The 19,874-nt window shown below is 41.9% G+C and overlaps 1 protein-coding gene across 1 annotated transcript; it reads right to left on the reverse strand.

Moving 5' to 3' along the window:
* Positions 1-1,707: 1,707 nt before the first annotated feature.
* IL17D (interleukin 17D) lies at positions 1,708-15,417 on the reverse strand. Its single transcript, XM_063429850.1, has 3 exons — positions 15,244-15,417; positions 5,687-5,985; positions 1,708-4,165 (listed from the first exon to the last, which is right to left on the reverse strand). The coding sequence occupies exons 1-3, from the start codon at positions 15,259-15,261 to the stop codon at positions 3,841-3,843; spliced, it is 642 nt and encodes a 213-aa protein (XP_063285920.1). The 5' UTR covers positions 15,262-15,417; the 3' UTR covers positions 1,708-3,840.
* Between the last annotated feature and the right edge of the window lie 4,457 nt (positions 15,418-19,874).

Raw genomic sequence — 19,874 nt, forward strand, 5'->3', positions numbered from 1 at the left:
TCTCGAATTTGCAGAGTATCTCCATAAATCTTTTGGAGCATATACCTGCGGCTTCCTCCCACTCTTTAGTAAATTCCTCCTCCTCTATGTGTGATGCTGGTATGTTTTGTACCCTTAGGCCCCTTGGAATGAGGTCTTTCTTTAAATAGTTGTCAAGTGACGCGATTTCCCATCCTGTTTTGATTTGTTGTTGGAAGAGATTAGTCAAACGGTTAAAGGATGAGATAATGTTGTCATTTACTGAGAGGTTAGTTAGGTCCTGTTCAGAAAAAACCTGATCTGTGTCCCTGCACCAAACGTCTCTCTTAGATTTATCAAATAAAAAGCTAGCCATGATACACAAGGTTGGTACTTGGTATTAAAACCCAATTGTAAACAGGAAAACAGAGAACAAAAAGTTCAGTGTCTCTGGGTGTACACCTGTGCCGACAACCCCGGATAACCCGAGGAAGTAATGCCGAGTGTCTACTCAGAGACTGGTGTACCAATTAGAGACTCCAGATGTCTCAAGAAGGGGCATAACCCCTAGAATCCTAGTACCACTGTATATACTTTATTTATTTTTTGCATTTAGCAGTAACTTTTTGTATATACTTCATTTTGGTATTTAATAGCATTTTTTCTGCTCATGGGTCTATAGTGACACCCTTAGCGGTTCACAGCTACACCTGTTACCGACAGCCAGCATTATAATCCTAGACACTGCCGCTATAGTTATTTCCAGAGATGCGGTTAGTTTCATTTGATTTCTTGAATCTGACCACATCTGTCCTTTTTGTTGTTTGTGTTGAATTACCATTTTAGTACGCCAAACAGCATTGCACATTAACAAAAATGTAAAATGCTTTGTAACAAGACATTTTTAAAAAAGCGTGTTGTAGGGGAAGTGCATTGAGTTTACTGAGATTGAGACAGCAAAATAAGTGCATTAGTGATGGCAGATGTATCTTCTTCATTGAACATTAAAAGGCCCCCTGGGCTATTGGGTCTCACATATTGCAGAGAAACTGTGATACATTTTAAATAACTGTACTTGACAATAAATATAAATGCACACTCACTCACTGTCAATGAGACTTGACTCTCCATGAAAAAACGCATCTGATAACTCCTTTTATCCTAATATAATATCACCACATTACTAATGAGTGCAGGTTTCTTTAAAACAAAACAAGAGAGACTCTAAGCATTAAAACAACTTTCAGCTTAATGAAGTGGTTTTGGTGTACAGATCATGCAACTGCAGTCTCCCTGTTCAGTTATCTGCCATTTAGGAGTTAAATCACTTTGTCTATGCAGCCCTAGCCACACCTCCCTGCATGTGACACCACAGCCTCCATACACACTTTCCAAACTGCACAGTATGTTTAACTTAGAATTTCCTCTCGTTCTCTGGTAATATTATGCTTTTTAAATGCATGGTCAATTTTCAGAATTGCTCACTGTGTTTCAGCAATTTATCTAGAATATTGATTGATTGCCTGACATTAACAACAAACGTTGGAGCACACCATGGTAGCAAATTAAACTTGTATATGAAAGAAACACAAATTGCAATATTGTAATTTTATATTTATTCAGTTTTTTAAGAAAAACGGACACAAATGGATATCTATAAATGTTTTATTTTGATTAAGAACAATTTCCATATTAGGAGAATTTAAGGCACACAACAAGCATCATTACTCCATTTTTGTGTTTGGGTTGTTTGGCTTTAAAATTTTTTTTTTTTTAAAAAGATATTTTTTTCATGTTTTTAAGATATTTTTGAAACAAACTAGTTTTTATAGAAAAAAAGGGGTTGGAGCAGATACCCAGTCAGTCCATGCTCTGTGACTGAAATTTAGCTGTAGTGGCTAGGGTGCTAGGATTGTACCTCAGAGCCAGAGGAAGTCCGGAAAATATAATGGAAGTTCATTTTTTTAAATATATATTTGCAAGGAAAGTGATCCACCCAATGCACAAATAACTGTGTAAATATGTAGTACATCATTTAAAAACTTAATGTGGATCTGGCAATTTCAGGGACGTTTGCATATTTCGCAAAACCCACCAAAACAGACAGATCCCTTGAGAGTCTGGTAGCCAAGGACTGCTGAGAAGGAGAGTTTTACTCACTTCTGGCTGTCCCTTGTGGCCACCAAATCTTCACGATGCCAGTCCTGTTTGAGTCCTCTCGCTCTCCTTTAGCTCTCAGGAGCCCAGTTCAGTGCTGTACTTTTGTACATGCTCGAGGTCTATGGAGAATACCACGAGACCCCCATAGACAACGCCTGAATCTCATCAGTCACTTACCTGAATCTGGCGTTGGATCAGGCTCCGCCCACACTCATGCTGGCTGACGTCGGCGGGGGAGACCTAATGCGCATGTGCGGCAATGGCCGCGCTCGCATTAGGATTTTCCTCTAGGAAAGTATAAATCAATGCTTTCCTATGGGGAAAAACCTGACGGTGGAGGTCCACATGCAGAGCGTGAGGACGTCCAGCGTCAGATAACGGACCAAAGGTCCACTTCAATTCAGGAAATCCCTCTAGTCACTGTCTGGTTAGCAGCCACTAGAGGAGGAGTTAACCCTCAGAGGTAATTATTGCAGTTTGTCAGAAACTGCAATAATAACCACTGTTGGGTTAAGGGACATGGGACATTACACCCAGACCACTTCAATGAGCTGGAGTGGTCTGGATGCCTATAGTGTCCCTTTAACAGTTAGATTTCTGTTCTTTAAACTAATAAATTGCCATTAACATATATCAGCTGTGTTGACAATGTTTTAATAAGCTGCTGCTTTCAAACAGCATTGAAGGCAGTGTTTGGTCTGTGACATTATATTATTTATCGAAAGATATTGCTAAATACTAGCCACAAATGTTTTATTTGTAAACGTACTATGCAATGTCTCCCATTTATGGGTATTATCTATATAATGGATTGAGGGTTTCTACCTAGAATCTTAAGCTGTACTTTAATAATAAATTGCTTTGTGGAAAAGCAGGTCTGATGATTGTGGTGTAATAATTTTCCCACCTTATTATTGCTACACCCATAACTGTTACTTTATCTCCCAACATTTCTATGAGGTATGTTTGTTCTATGCAACAGATAAACCCTCATATTCTATTGACAAATTCATTGAGCCGTGGTTGTTAGTTAATAACGGCCATTGAAGTTGGTTACTCATGACTTGGCTTGGCCAAAATGGTTAGTGTTGCCAGATGCTACTAGTACCATACCTTGTTAGATATTTCTCAACCAAAAAAACTTTTACCACTCATCTAATTAGCTATTGACATCTATATGGATATCTTCCACTGAGAGGGCAGGAAGAAGGTGTTCCTGCCAGAAAAGGTTGGTGTCATCTTTAAAATAGGGGTCATTGTCTTGTGGAGAAGTCCGTCTGCAAGTGGGTAGAGCCGTACAATATGTATCCCAACTTACTTTAAACCCTTAATGCCACCTGTCTTGGTAGGGGTATGTATTTGATATATAGAAGAGTGAGTTCTTTAGACACATAGAGTAGATAATAGTTCCCATTAATAATGGTGACCACTTGGTCTAATAGCCTTTTTGTTTTATCGTCGTATAAGTTAAACATATAAACATCTCTGCATAGTACATAGAATAACATAAAGTGTGAGTGCTCTGCTACATGGACATAAGGGCATACATCGTCCCTCTCACTGACGTGTTTTAGGTATACTGTTCTAGAAAGATTCTCATCACCTGAACACACTTTTAGCCCCTTATTGTAGCCATAATTGCCATCTTCGCCTAGGAGCCATCATGGATCCATCCAGCAACTTCTGAAATTCCCTGTGTTGGTTTTCAGCGAAAGCCTCTGTTTAGTTGGGCAATGGCTTTTCACCTTTATTTATAGGTAGCTTAAATTTTTCTTTTTCTAAACTGGAATTGATACTGTCATGCTCTGGATTCTTCTCCTGTTCCGGCACACAGGTGCAACCCACTGGGATGGTGATGTAGTCCTCTACGTATACTGAGCGTCCACCGGCACACATGGATGTGCGGCGTAGAATGACTGTGGGCATGTATACTGGCGTGCTGCGGAAGCTTGTGTTCTCCTCTCCATATGGTCCTATCAGGCAGCCCTTACACAAGCAGTATGCTTCTGGTATGTATTTGGGGTATCTTGATTGATTATATGTGATCCTACAAGTACAAAACAAATGGGGAGGAAAAAAAAAAACAATCAGCCAAGAAACAGCATTTGCAGATACAAGGTGTCTGTGTCCCCACCTCCAACACAAGAGTGTGACTCTCAACGATCTTGGCACACAAGAACATGTTTGATCTGGTGGTGTACTAAGACGAATGGGGAGAGCTAGAAGCTGTGTGTGGATGCCAGCGAGGCCTAGAGCTTCTGCTCCCAGATGGCACTGAGTGGTGAGAGCAGCTTGATATAGTAGCAGCTCCACATCCTCGTCATCCCAGCCATGCCTTAATGGGAGTAAAGGGAGTTACATGGAGGAGAGATAGGGGGGGTGCACTCATAAGAAGGGATAGGGGATCAAAGAGAAAAGGTGTAGGGCAAATAGAGAGGGAAACAATAAGGGATGCATATACATCCTGAACAACACTCATGCATGACCCATGTATACCCCTGTGCAACACTCACACCACACACACCACCCATATACACACCCGCCAACCACTCACACCACACTGGGCTACTGCATGCTTCTGGTGTGGAAATGTGTGTCCAATTTCAAGGTTCTGAACAGATTCTTTAACCACTCATCTCTGATGGCAATATTTCTTCATAAAACATGCTTCTGTAACAACCACACACATCCTTTTTATATATTTGTGGGTGTCTAATTTGGATGAAATATGACATATTAGTAAAATAGAATAAAACATCCTCTAACTTGAAGCAGACCAAAACTTTGCCATTTTGAGCACTTCCCATGAGTCCTTGCACGCATGGGTGTAGGAACTGAGTTGGGGTTGGTGGACAAAACCCCTTCTGAAAATCTGGTGTAGTTCTTAAGATATGTGGGGCTGTGATTATTACAAAAGATTGTCCACCGTCCCCACAGATTTTATGTGTCAACGCTTGCACACTTTGCAAGATTTAGTTTTATGACACATTGATGATGCAAGCTAGACTTGGGAAGGAAGTTGTGTATATGCAATCGGGGAGAAGTAGGGAATTAGCAGGTGTTTACATCAAAGTGAGAAAAGGGGCAAACGAAATTAAAATATGGCTCAGTCAATGGAATATGTGTTTGGGTAGATGAAGAAGAGGGACTTCGGGGGTCAGAATAAAGGGGGTGTACGATATGGCCATATGGTGTAACTGAGTTCCTATATTTGTTTGCTAATATTGGTGATTTTAAGCAGCCTTGTAAAATGTAAAACTGTTTTGTTTTTGTGTGTGCTGTTTCTTTACAGCAGCACCACTACTGAGAAATGCATTTTCTGGTTGTGCCCCTCAATTCCCTTTTTTGACAACACTATGGAATTATGGTTAGTCTGGGCTGAAATTGAGGATATATTAAATCAAATAAAAATGTTTTTCACTAATTATACATCCATTTATCTCGATGGTAAATTCCATCCTGGACAATATGTGGCCATCGAAACAAGAACCGTAACCAAGTTTGTGAGAGAAGGTCCTACTGTGTTGAGTAGAACAGTTAATGCAGGAGGATAAGTTAGTGCATTCACCTATAGGCCCAGGGGGAGATGCTATTTATATTGACTGGCAGATGGTGCTTCCCATCCACTGCGGCCCTCCCTGCAGGGCAGCTTATATTTTCTTTGTCCAGTGGTTGTAGCTGCAGTGTGTGATGGTAGGCACTGAGCATGCCGGCAGCCAGACGGCCATACAGCTGCTCTAGGAGCTCCTCAGGTCGATCTGCACAGCTCTTGATTTTTGCTGGCGGACGCTTGATGAGTTTGGAGCAATCCGAGATGGCAATCAGCAGTCCCAGTAGCACTACTAGAGCTGTCCGACTCATCCAGACCTATCAATGGATACAGACCAAGAGTAAAATTATACATTGAACCAAGAAGCTAAACATCTCTATGGAAAGGTTAATGATAATATAATAATAATATCCACTAATCCATTGGCTATTCTGATACTCAAGCTACAAATATATAATGCAGCACCACCAATGGATGTACCTGTGATTTATTGGTTCATTTATGGCTCTACATGGGAAGTTGCCAGTGCAACCATAATTCTCTGAGTTGTAGTCCATCCTCAGGCTCTTGGAATGAATGTCAAACAAATTATGAATACACAGAAAATAGATACATATATGTGTTTAGTGAATATAAATTTGGCTTCTGTCGTTTGGCGTTTTTTCCAAAGATATTTTGGTTCCTTCACAACCAGGTCAAAAAAGACAAAGATAATGTTTGTATACTAGTCAAATGTTGATGTCCAAGAGCTCCAATCAAGGACTGGAAGATGTTCAGGTCAATGTTTTTGAGGTGTATGGGAATAATAGGTGAAGTAGAATACACAGATGCAATATCGGTTGTTTGCAGGACATACGGTAGATAAGGGGCTTTTCAAGAGAAATGCATGTCTTTCAAATATAGAAAGCTTGTTTTTGGTTAAACGACCACTATAGTGCCAGGAAAACATACTTGTTTTCCTGGCACTATAGTGCCCTGAGGGTGCCCCCACCCTCAGGGCCCCCCCTCCCGCCGGGCTCTAGGGGGTGGAAGGGGTTAAATTTACCTCTTTTTCCAGCGCCGGGCGGGGGACTCTCCTCCTCCTCTCCTCGTCATCGGCTGAATGTGCATGCAGGGCCGGCGCGTCCATAAGGCGGCACAGGCGGCCGCCTTAGGGCGCACCGGCTCTGGGGGCGCAAAATTTCAGTGACCGGCAGGAGGGAAGTGCTCCCTCCTGCCTGGTCACCTCCTGGATCCCCGGAGCTGCTGGGAGGCGTGCGGCTGCAGTTGATTAGGAGGAGGCAGCGAGGGAGCTCTCTGATCTCTCTGACCGGCTCCCTCGCGCGCCTTTTGCTGATGCCGCGGGAGCCGGAATATGACGTCATATTCCGGCTCCCGCGGCATCAGAAAACAGCCTGCGAGGGAGCCGGTCAGAGAGATCAGAGAGCTCCCTCGCCGCCTCCTCCTAATCAACTGCAGCCGCACGCCTCCCAGCAGCCCCACTGGACCACCAATGAGAGACCCACGCCAGCACTCCAGGTAGGGAGGCTGGGTGGGAAATTTACATTTAATTTAGATAATTAATTACTGTGTGTCTGTGTGTGTGCATGTGAGTGTGAGTGTGTGTGTCTGTCAGTGTGTGTGTGTGTGTTCGAGTATGTGTCTGTGAGTTTGTGTGTGTGAGTATGTATTTTTCTGTAAGCCTGTCTGTATGTATGTATCTGTATGACGGTATGCCTCTGTATGTATGTATGTGTCTGTATGTCTTGTACGTATGTTTCTGTATGTCTCTGTATGCATGTATGTAACTGGATGTATGTTTGTCTCTGAATGTCTGTATATATGTCTCTGTATGCATGTATGTAACTGTATGCCTTTATGTCTCTGTATGTACGTATGTGTGTGTCTCTGTATGCCTGTATGTCTTTGTATGTATGTATGTGTCTGTATGACGGTATGCCTCTGTATGTGTCTGTATGACGGTATGCCTCTGTATGTATGTGTCTGCATGCCTGTATGTCTCTGTATGTATGTTTCTTTATGCCTGTATGTCTGTATGTATGTGCCTGAATGTCTTTGTATGTATGTTTCTGTATGCCTGTCTGTATGTATGTGTCTGTATGACGGTATGCCTCTGTATGCATGTATGTCTTTATATGCCTGCATGTCTCTGTATGCATGTATATCTCTGCTTGGATGTGTCTGTATGTCTCTGTATGATTATTTCTGTCTTTGTATGACAGTGTACCTGTATGACTTTGACTGTGTGACTGAAAAATTATGCCTGTGTGCCTGTGGCTTGGGAGGAAAGACACACAGGTGAAGATGCATTTTTTTTTTTTTTAATGAGGGTTGGGGGCGCCAAAATGCATCTTCGCCTGTGTAACTAAAAATCCTAGCAACGGCCCTGTGTGCATGCGCAGCACGACCCGTGCGCGCATTCAGCCAGTCCATAGGAAAGCATTCTCAAAGCTTCTGAAAATCACAGTGAGAAGCGCGGAAGGGCCTCTAGCAGTTGTCAATGAGACAGCCACTAGAGGCTAGAGCCACTAGAGGCTGGATTAACCCATTTGTAAACAAAGCAGTTTCTCTGAAACTGCTATGTTTACAGCAGGCAGGGTTAATCCTAGCTGGACCTGGCACCCAGACCACTTCATTAAGCTGAATGACATGGTGTTGTCAGGATTGAGAACAATATGTTAATAATTTAGTTTTATAAAATATCCAAGTCATGGATGTTTAATAGTGATGTCGCGAACATAAAATTTTCCGTTCGCGAAAAGCGAACGCGAACTTCCGCAAATGTTCGCGAATGGGCGAACCGGACGAACCGCCATAGACTTCAATAGGCAGGCAAATTTTAAAACCCACAGGGACTCTTTCTGGCCACAATAGTGATGGAAAAGTTGTTTCAAGGGTACTAACACCTGGACTGTGGCATGCCGGAGGGGGATCCATGGCAAAACTCCCATGGAAAATGACATAGTTGATGCAGAGTCTGGTTTTAATCCATAAAGGGCATAAATCACCTAACATTCCTAAATTGTTTGGAATAACGTGCTTTAAAACATCAGGTATGATGTTGTATCGATCAGGTAGTGTAAGGGTTATGCCCGCTTCACAGTGACAGACCAAACTCCCGGTTTAACGCACCGCAAACAACCGCAAACAGTCCATTTGCACAACCGCAAACTCCCCATTTGCACAAGGTTGGATACCAGGCTAGCCATGTCCTGTTCCTTGTCCTCACTGATGTCATTGATGGTCTCTTCCTCCACCCAGCCACGTACAACACCAAGGGTCCCCGAAAGGTGACAACAAGCCCCCTGTATTTTTTTTTTTTAAATGTACACTACTGTTACACCAGATATGAGTTGCACTGGTGTGACACTGTGCCCTGGCAGGCCCTGAAACGCACACGTGTGAAGGAAACTGACTGCTATTATTTCACAGTCAAATTTCTAGTTTTTTTTTTTTAATGTACACTACTGTTACACCAGTGATTGGCCCACGTCATGGGAGGATAATGTATAATAAACACAGGTTACTGGCAATGGGGGGATAATGTATAATAAACACAGGTTACTGGCTATGGGGAGGATAATGTATAATAAACACAGGTTACTGGCTATGGGGAGATAATGTATAATAAACACAGGTTACTGCAATGGGGGGATAATGTATAATAAACACAGGTTACTGGCTATGGGGGGATAATGTATAATAAACACAGGTTACTGGCTATGGGGGGATAATGTATAATAAACACATGTTACTGGCTATGGGAGGATAATGTTTAATAAACACAGGTTACTGGCTATGGGGGATAATGTATAATAAACACAGGTTACTGGCTATGGGGGGATAATGTATAATAAACACAGGTTACAGTCTATGGGGAGGATAATGTATAATAAACACAGGTTACTGGCTATGGGGCGATAATGTATAATAAACACAGGTTACTGGCAATGGGGGGATAATGTATAATAAACACAGGTTACTGGCTATGGGGGGATAATGTCAGGGCTCGAGTCCTGCAGGAACGCATGGGAACGGCGTTCCTGCACTTTTTCCAAAGCAGGAAAGCCGTTCCCGTTCCCAGTCCTGCAGGACCTGCCCTGCTATCTGCACACAGGTCCCATCACACGCTGTGTTTCCTCTCCAGCTCTAACTCTCGCGAGACCCGCGGCTGTGAGAGCGTTGCCACGGGTTACCATGGCAACGCTCCGCACAGGCGAGTCTCGCGAGAGTTAGCGCTGGAGAGTAAACACAGCGTGTGATGGGACCTGTGTGCAGCGGCTGGCTCCCCCACCGGACCACCAGGCGATCTCCCCCCTCCCTGACAAGGTAAGAAGCAGGGAGGGGGGAATAAACTAAAAAAATACACACATAAAGTTTTTTTTAAAAAATGCTCCCCTCCCTATCATCCTGCACACACACACACACACACATCATCCTGCACACACACACACACACATCATCCAGCACACACACATCATCCAGCACACACACACACACACACACATCATCCAGCACACATACACACACACATCATCCAGCACACACACACACACACATCATCCAGCACACACACACATACATCATCCAGCACACACACACACATCATCCAGCACACACACACTGCATTCATTATACACAATCTGCACTAATTACAAACACACTACATTCATTATACACACTCTGCACTCATTACAAACACACTAGATTCACTATACACACTCTGCATTCCTTATACACACTCTTCACTCACTACAAACACTACATTCACTATACACACTGCACTCACTACACACACACACACACTACATTCACTATACACACTTTGCACTCACTGCAAACACACTGCACTTACTACACACACTACATTCATTATACACATTATACACTCACTACAAACACACTACATTAATTATACACACTATGCACTCACTACAAACACACTGCATTCATTATACACACTCTGCACTCACTACAAACGCACTACATTCATTATACACACTCTGCACTCACTACAAACACACTACATTCACTATACACACTTTGCACTCACTGCAAACACACTACATTCATTATACACACTGCACTTACTACACACACTACATTCATTATACACATTATGCACTCACTACAAACACACTGCACTCACTACAAATACACTACATTCATTATACACACTCTGCACTCACTACAAACACACTACATTTATTATACACAATCTGCACGCACTACAAACACACTGCATTCATTATACACAATCTGCACTCACTACAAACACACTGCATTCATTATACACACTGCACTCACTACAAACACACTGCATTCATTATACACACACTGCACTCACAACACAAACACTACATTCATTATACACACTCTGCACTCACTACAAACACACTGCATTTATTACACACAGCACTCACTACAAACACACTGCATTTATTATTCATACTCTGCATTCACTACAAACACACTACATTAATTATACACACACTGCACTATATGCATAGGAGTGTAAAAAAAAAAAATTTTAAGGGGGAGGGGCGGGAATCTTGGGTGAGTTCCCACACTTTTTTCCCCAGGACTTGACCCCTGGATAATGTATAATAAACACATGTTACTGGCTATGGGAGGATAATGTTTAATAAACACAGGTTACTGGCTATGGGGGATAATGTATAATAAACACAGGTTACTGGCTATGGGGGATAATGTATAATAAACACAGGTTACTGGCTATGGGAGGGATAATGTATAATAAACACAGGTTAATGGCTATGGGGGATAATGTATAATAAACACAGGTTACTGGCTATGGGGGGCAGGGCCGCCATCAGGGGGTGACAACCATAACGGTTGTCACGGGCCCGGCGGCCCTGGGGGGCCCGGCCGCCCGGGCCCCACGTGTAGCACACGCTGATGGGGCCCATCGGGTGGCCCACTCACTTAGGGCCACCCGATGGGCCCTGTATCTTCAGAGGCCCGATCAGCGCTGCGGCCGTGCAATAGCGCGACCGGGCCCCTTTAAAAAAATCCCAACCGCAAAGTACTGCTGGGCGGAAGTGGCCGTCACTTCCTTCCAGCTCCCTCCCCTCCGCGCGGGAGGGAATAAAGACAACCGCCGGCGCCGCTGGAGCCACGCCGACTCCCATCAGCCACAGCCTTCCACCTGCAAAAAAAGGTAAGAAAAATTAGCTGTATTTGTGTATGTATGTCTGTGTGTATGTCAGAATGTATGTATGTCAGAATATCTGTATGTATGTCAGTATGTCAGTGTGTATGTCAGTATGTCTGTGTGTATGTCAGTATGTCAGTATGTCTGTGTGTATGTCTGTGTATATGTCAGTATGTCTGTGTGTATGTCTGTGTGTATGTCAGTATGTCTGTGTGTATGTCAGTATGTCTGTACGTATGTCAGTATGTTAGAATGTCTGTGTGTATGTTAGAATGTCTGTGTGTATGTCAGAATGTCTGTGTGTATGTCAGAATGTCTGTGTGTATGTCAGAATGTCTGTGTGTGTGAGAATGTCTGTGTGTGAGAATGTCTGTGTGTATGTCAGTATGTCTGTGTGTATGTTAGAATGTCTGTGTGTATGTCAGAATGTCTGTGTGTATGTCAGAATGTCTGTGTGTGTGAGAATGTCTGTGTGTGAGAATGTCTGTGTGTATGTCAGTATGTCTGTGTGTATGTCAGTATGTCTGTGTGTATGTTATAATGTCTGTGTGTATGTCAGAATGTCTGTGTGTATGTCAGAATGTCTGTGTGTATGTCAGAATGTCTGTGTGTATGTCTCTGTGTGTATGTCAGTATGTATGTATGTATATATGTATGCATGCCAGTATGAATGAATGTATGTATGTGTAAGTCCTCATGCATGTGTGTCTGTATGTATGTTAGTATGTGTCTGTCACTATGTATGCCTGTGTGTCTGTATATGTGTGTATGTCTCAGTATGTGTGTGTCAGTACGTATGCCTATATGCGTGTATTTCTGTTTCAGTATGTGTGTCTGTTAGTATGTATTTTTGTGTGTGTGCCTGTGTCCTTTTGTATCAGTGTGTGTTTTTGTGTCTGTAACGGTTGTCACGGGCCCGGCGGCCCTGGGGGGCCCGGCCGCCCGGGCCCCACGTGTAGCACACGCTGATGGGGCCCATCAGGTGGCCCACTCACTTAGGGCCACCCGATGGGCCCTGTATCTTCAGGGGCCCGGTCAGCGCTGCGGCCGTGCAATAGCGCGACCGGGCCCCTTTAAAAAAAATCCCAACCGCAAAGTACTGCTGGGCGGAAGTGGCCGTCACTTCCTTCCAGCTCCCTCCCCTCCGCGCGGGAGGGAATAAAGACAACCGCCGGCGCCGCTGGAGCCACGCCGACTCCCATCAGCCACAGCCTTCCACCTGCAAAAAAAGGTAAGAAAAATTAGCTGTATTTGTGTATGTATGTCTGTGTGTATGTCAGAATGTATGTATGTCAGAATATCTGTATGTATGTCAGTATGTCAGTGTGTATGTCAGTATGTCTGTGTGTATGTCAGTATGTCTGTGTGTATGTCAGTATGTCTGTGTGTATGTCTGTGTATATGTCAGTATGTCTGTGTGTATGTCTGTGTGTATGTCAGTATGTCTGTGTGTATGTCAGTATGTCTGTACGTATGTCAGTATGTTAGAATGTCTGTGTGTATGTTAGAATGTCTGTGTGTATGTCAGAATGTCTGTGTGTGTGAGAATGTCTGTGTGTGAGAATGTCTGTGTGTATGTCAGAATGTCTGTGTGTATGTCAGTATGTCTGTGTGTATGTCAGTATGTCTGTGTGTATGTCAGTATGTCTGTGTGTATGTTATAATGTCTGTGTGTATGTCAGAATGTCTGTGTGTATGTCTCTGTGTGTATGTCAGTATGTATGTATGTATATATGTATGTATGCCAGTATGAATGAATGTATGTATGTGTAAGTCCTCATGCATGTGTGTCTGTATGTATGTTAGTATGTGTCTGTCACTATGTATGCCTGTGTGTCTGTATATGTGTGTATGTCTCAGTATGTGTGTGTCAGTACGTATGCCTATATGCGTGTATTTCTGTTTCAGTATGTGTGTCTGTTAGTATGTATTTTTGTGTGTGTGCCTGTGTCCTTTTGTATCAGTGTGTGTTTTTGTGTCTGTGTGTATTTCTGTGGGCGGGATTTGGAGGCGGACCCTGTGGGCGGGATTGGAGGCGGGCCCCAGGGGGCCCAGACCCTGAGCTGAGTTAGGGGCCCCAAAATTTCTGGTGGCGGCCCTGATGGGGGGGGGGGGATAATGTATAATAAACGCCCCCTCTATTTTGTTGAATCTGAGAGGTTTTTTGATGCTTGAAGCATTCCCACCCTTACTCCCCTCCCCTGCTCAAAGTGCGCACATGCTATGACTGCTCTATAAAAATAATTTGATTGGACCACGGAGAGGGAAGGAGTGACTTCAGAAGGGGTGTGGAAATCAGGGAGGAAGGGGTGGGGGTGGGGGTGGGGACTTTCCTCAATGCTGGTAGGTTTAAAGCTTATTAATATTATTATTTATTATCCTATAATACATAAATAGTTTAGGTAAAAAGGGTTTGAGTAATCCTTTAATTTCGGAGTTAGACACATTGGGGGGCACACATTGTCATTGTCACTTTGTCACTATACAGAACTTTAATGGCTACTCATAAGAAATACAGTACAGTATACACTTCATATTTGGGGGCTCAAAATTCAGAGGGAGACAATTTCAGTTTTATTCTAAATCAGTAACTTCAAATAACTGACAAGGGAACTGACAATTTTAGGGGGTAAATAGCTAAGCCTTGAAGAATATCCGAGAAGTAGAGTTTTGTAACGTTAACAACAGTTTTACAATTCACTTGACACTTCTCCACAATTCCAAGTTAAGTAAATAAAACTCAAATTATGTCTGCCCAACAAGTTAAAAAGCATAAATCAGCACTGCCCAATGTTCCAATCCCAGATGTTTTACTAGGTAAATGTGCACACACACTCCAATACAGCCTCATTATTTTTACACCAACTAATCACAAGCAGCATTTATGTAATCGTAGTATTTTTTGAGTGTTTGGCTCAAAGACCCTATTTTAGAGGGGGTGAGAAGGACATGTATAGGGTTAAAGCAAGAGTTACAAAATATCACGTTAAGCTCAGAACTCAAAACATACCCAGTCTGACAGTTTATCAGTAGACATGTTACCAAAAAGACAGCATATTTAAAAAAAAAAAAAAAAATGTGAAGAAGATTTGAAGAAGCAGGAACAACTGTATAGGGGTTAAGTGACTAACTCTTTCATTCCCCCTGGATAGCAATAAACTTACAAAAGTGCATTCTGATCTCAAATATTACTGGGCTGGCTTCAGTCCCTGGGAGATTTAAGGCTGTTTAATTTTCCAGTGTCTAAAACCATCATATACAAAGCACACTGCTGTTAGCCTCAGACTGCTCTATTAACCCTTTTAGTCCCAGAACTGTCTGCAGCCAAGAGCAATGAATGAGGGCTATACATATTGCCCCCCCCATAGACCCTCTCTTATAAAGTCCATCCCCTCCTCACCTGGTTGACTGGCTGCATCCTGGACAAGTGCAGAATTAGGACTGAGTATGACACAAGATAGATGTCTTTGAGAGGGGAGGCAGAGAGGGTGGGGAACAGTTTGGGGGTGTGGGAGACAAGCTGGTCAGTTGGAAGGATCAGGACAGACTAGAGAGAGCTGGAAGGAAGGGCGTTTAGAGAGAGATTTAAAAAGGGAGGAGAGACTGTGAGGGAAATCAACCAAGAGCTGAATTCTCAAAATCCAGGGGTGATCAGGGAGGACACTACAGCAAGAAAAATGTAGTAAGAAAAATAAGGAAATAAATGGGGGTGGGGTGGAAGGACAAGTGTTAAATGTGAAAGAAGGGGGGTAGTAGAAAGTTAAATAGATGGAACATTCAGTTGGGATGCTGTATCAACAGCAGAGGAGACTTCAGGACAGTCAGCCATCTCCTTGGAGAAAAGCTGGATTGAAACCTCAAACAAACTCCATATATTTCACATAAACACAGACTGAGGATTAAGTGGATATTGTGTTTGGGATTCAGACTTGTTTATTATCCTTTTTCTGCGATGGAATGAGTTCTTCAAGTCATCTAAACTCCTATTACATTCTGATGGCTAGTGATAATCAATCTTTCTCCGTAAACCGTCCTCTAATCCTATATTGGATTAAAAAGACATAGAGCTATTCCATTGTCTGGATTTTCATATCACATACATCGTTACTAGATAAAGGGTTATTATTTGATCATTTTTTCGGTGCTGGAGATTGTAAATCTGTTTTACGTGTTTGTTACAGTTATATTAACCGTTTGCTAGTATTTTGCGTGGCATACTCCTATAGTACTGAAAGGTTTAATGGATTTTGAATTTGCTGTAACTTAGAAACAAACTACTTAACTGAAAAAAAATATTATTAATACCTAACACAAGTTAATATTCTCTAAAACCATGATGTGTGCCGTCCTTTACGTCATTAATGGAGTAGTCTAGAGAGATAAGGATCATGGGTATTGTAGTTTCAAGCAGACTGAGTGCTAGTGGATGGCCAGAGTTTTGGCAAAGTGCTGTCAATCACACTGGGTACTCCACCCCCTGCATTCTCATCTTTAAAAAAAAAACAAAAAACTTTAATTTTTGTTATCAAGGTCGGTACTTTTTAAACCAGTCTTGAAGATACTCACATGTCCAGCATCTAAGGAGGACCTAATTCTATTTTAGTTAGTATATCGATAACACGTGAACTATTTGTTGGCCTCGAAGACCGGTTATTGAGCCACTGGCCAACGGCTTATGAATAAGCCCTTTCTTCAGATGCTGAATTTCTCAGTGATCAGAATTCTCAATGAGACTTTACCAGTTTTCTAGAAGGAACCTGAGGCTAATCCCACTGCCAGTTTGTTATGGGAGCTAAATCAAACACGATTACATCAACTTTGGGAATATTTTGTTTTCAGTTTGAGCCATTGCAGAGCGACCAGCAAACATCTATATTAGTACAATGTGGTCTTAGCTGATTTTCTGGCTGAATTTTCTGTTTTGCCATTTCTACGGGGCGTGTGTGTGTATACTGCGCATGTCAGGTTGATCTGACATAGATATAAACAACGTGGTGCACAGAACCAAGCAGACATCAGCAGTACCGCATAGTCATTCTTTCAGGGCTGGCCAAGCACCGTTCTCCAGTTGTTCTTTAATTTCATTGCCTAAGGCTAGCAGTTATTGTTAATATTGTTATCGTCATTTATATGGTGCCAACATATTCCGCAGCGCTTTACAAATATATCAGACATATTTGACAACAAGTAACTTACATACGGAATATAACAGAGACAGGAGGTGAAGAAGGCACTGCTCAAGTGAGCTTACAATCTATAAGAAAGGGCAAAGACACAAGAGAAATAACAGCATGTCCGAGGGGGTAGAGATTGATGGATAATGTGCCTGTCTGGAAATAAGCTAGTGAAAGTGGTGTAGAAGAACAGAGAGGTGGCAGGAGAGAGAGTAAGCTGGGCTATGGAGGCAGGAACGTGATGAGGGCAGTGAAATTAGAGAAACGTCACCCAGGAAGATGGTAAGCTTTCCTGAAGAGTTGTGTTAGCAGTGACTTCTTTTATGGGAATGTGATCCAGAGACAGCTGCAGTGCCAAGGTAGAACAAGCTTCCATTACAATGACGACCCAATGTTTTCACTGCATCAACAGTGATGGGACACACTTGGCCAACCCATTCTGTATTTAGTTCAATGTTGATTACCATATCACTGTCTTTATAGTCCTTCTCATTTCCATTGATAAACACAGGTACATGAAGGGTTACAGCAGGCAACATTTTATTAACTGCCCTCAGTAGACCCCTATAAATAACATGCTAATTAAAACACACTGCAGGACTTTGTACTAAGTGGTTGATGTTTTTATTACAAATGCCTTAGCGGACTGTACTGAGCCTTCAGTGCTTTTTGGAAGTGTGTGTTCTGTCCTCCTGCAGCATTTCCAAATATTTAGGAGAGGTTGATAGGATTAGCAGGCTGAGTGTGTATGATGCACAGCAAAATATCACAGCTCAAACCTTTTTCTGGGAAAATATCCAGAAAAGGAAAATAGCAAACAGCATCAGTGACAACATGATATCTCTTATTTGACTAATGCACCAAACGTAGAACTGGCCAGAACCTCTGGTTTGAAGATTCTATTTCCAAATGCGTCAACACAGCCTTACGTCATTCCCCGGTTAAAGGATCACTCCGAGCCTCATAACAACTTCATCTCAATGAAATCATTATGGGTTCCAGAGGTGCTGGCCGCCGTCTTACCTTATGGGGTTAAACCGCTTTCAGATGGATTATCCCCAAAGTTCCTTTCTTGGTGCCTTTCTCCTTGACCTGTCTACCTCATCCCCTGGCCCGGCTACCTCCTCTCTTGGAGGCTTTTCCTTGGGCGCTGGTGAAAGTCTGAGAACGTCAGCTGTACCTGGGGATTAGTGATACCACCTTGTTAGATTGCGTTGCTCAATTCGATTAAATATTCCATTGTGTGTTAAAGGTAACTTGACATTAATATAAGAATAACAGAGAGATGTGTAGATTGGTTAGCTCCCCCTTAGAAAAAAGGGAAAAGGGGAAAGCTCCCAATCAACCTGGTGTTTAAAAAAGAACACTAATTGATGCAAAACATATACCTATAGGTATATCCAAAGATAAAACAGGTATCTACAGGGAAAGCATATATTAGAGACACTCGATAAACATGTATCCTAACATAAACAGTGATACACTGTAACTTTATTAGACAAACTGTAGAGAGGATACAATGTGTCAGTGTCCAGAAAATGCTTTAAACCCTAGACATCCTCAGTGAATATATCTCAATACCCAAATAACAATTTAAGGCATATTAAATGCTAAAATGTAACAATGTATTTCTATTGGGTAATCCACTGGGGAATGAGAGAGTAAATGTAATACCTTTAAATCTTATAGAAGTTGGACAGGTGGATCAGTGGAGACAGTGTAGCATAGTATGGGAGAGGGCACAAACTGTCCGTTATTCAATAGCTTAAGAGTTGCTTATTGGATGCCTAGGAGTGATAGGATAGAGTATATACAGTGGTATAAGTAATAACATGAAAGACAAAATGCCTAGTAATCACCACTATTCTGAGCTCCTATCGACTCCCCCCAACACCTTCATGGGTGTTCTAGCCTTAGTAGATCGCTATGCTCTGTCCCCTTAGACTAACGTCACTACACTAGTCCAACTTCAAAAGAAAATTAAACAATCATTTAAGCTAACGAAAAAAAGAAGAAAAAGCAAGTGTCAATGAAGGATTCCCTCGTGCATCGTGATGTGCTTGGTGAGTGAGGGAAATCCACAAAAGAAAACTTGACATTAATGTCTTATTTTAAAATAATGGATTAGTAGTAAAAATGATTTATTAGTAAGCTTGATGAAGGGCTGTTGAAGTCAACCTGCTAAATTGTATTAAATATAATGTCCACATCAACAGCATGACTGATTAGCTTTCCTTTGTTAAACCACAATGAGTATAATATAAATAGGATGTTTATCCTGAGAACTTCTGTGAGGTCCCCCTACCTAATGGAAAATTATCAACCCCAACTTTTAGAATTAATTTATATTAATTAATTATAGACAACAATTGGAACAGCCTCTTTATTAAAAATAACAAACCAACAAATCTACAAAATGCATGTTTTCCAATTTTATGGCAAGACAGGAGGCTTCATATTTGCTTATCTTTCTTTACTGAACCTCCCAGCAGCAAAGAAATAGTTAACAATAGTGTAAAAACAATTCAACCAATCAGAGTGCATAACAGTATTATATGATGTCATCAAACTCCTCCCAAGTCCTCTTTCTTTGCTGCTTGCCTCCCAGGTGAGTCTGCTCCAATTATATTGCCTTATGGTTTTTGCCTTTAATGCACTATTTGAACTAATTTTCTCATTAATTTGTTAAATTTTATAGCACCCATATCTCTATTATCATTTAAAAATAAAAAACATTTCCTGTGGTAATGTTTTGTTTATCAAACATTATTTCTCACTAGTTTCTCACACAATTTATTATCAGTACACAATACCCTTACTACATATAATTATACCTAACATGTTTGTTTATTTATGT

The sequence above is a fragment of the Pelobates fuscus genome, chromosome 1 (assembly GCF_036172605.1).
Source record: "Pelobates fuscus isolate aPelFus1 chromosome 1, aPelFus1.pri, whole genome shotgun sequence".
NCBI classification, from domain to species: Eukaryota; Metazoa; Chordata; class Amphibia; order Anura; family Pelobatidae; genus Pelobates; species Pelobates fuscus.

What these genes read in the sequence shown, in the direction of transcription:
- IL17D (XM_063429850.1), bottom strand. An exon ending in ATCTCCCCCTGGGCCTATAG is followed by an intron (nt 4,166 to 5,686) that starts GTGAATGCACTA and finishes TTGTACTTGTAG; the next exon opens with GATCACATATAATCAATCAA.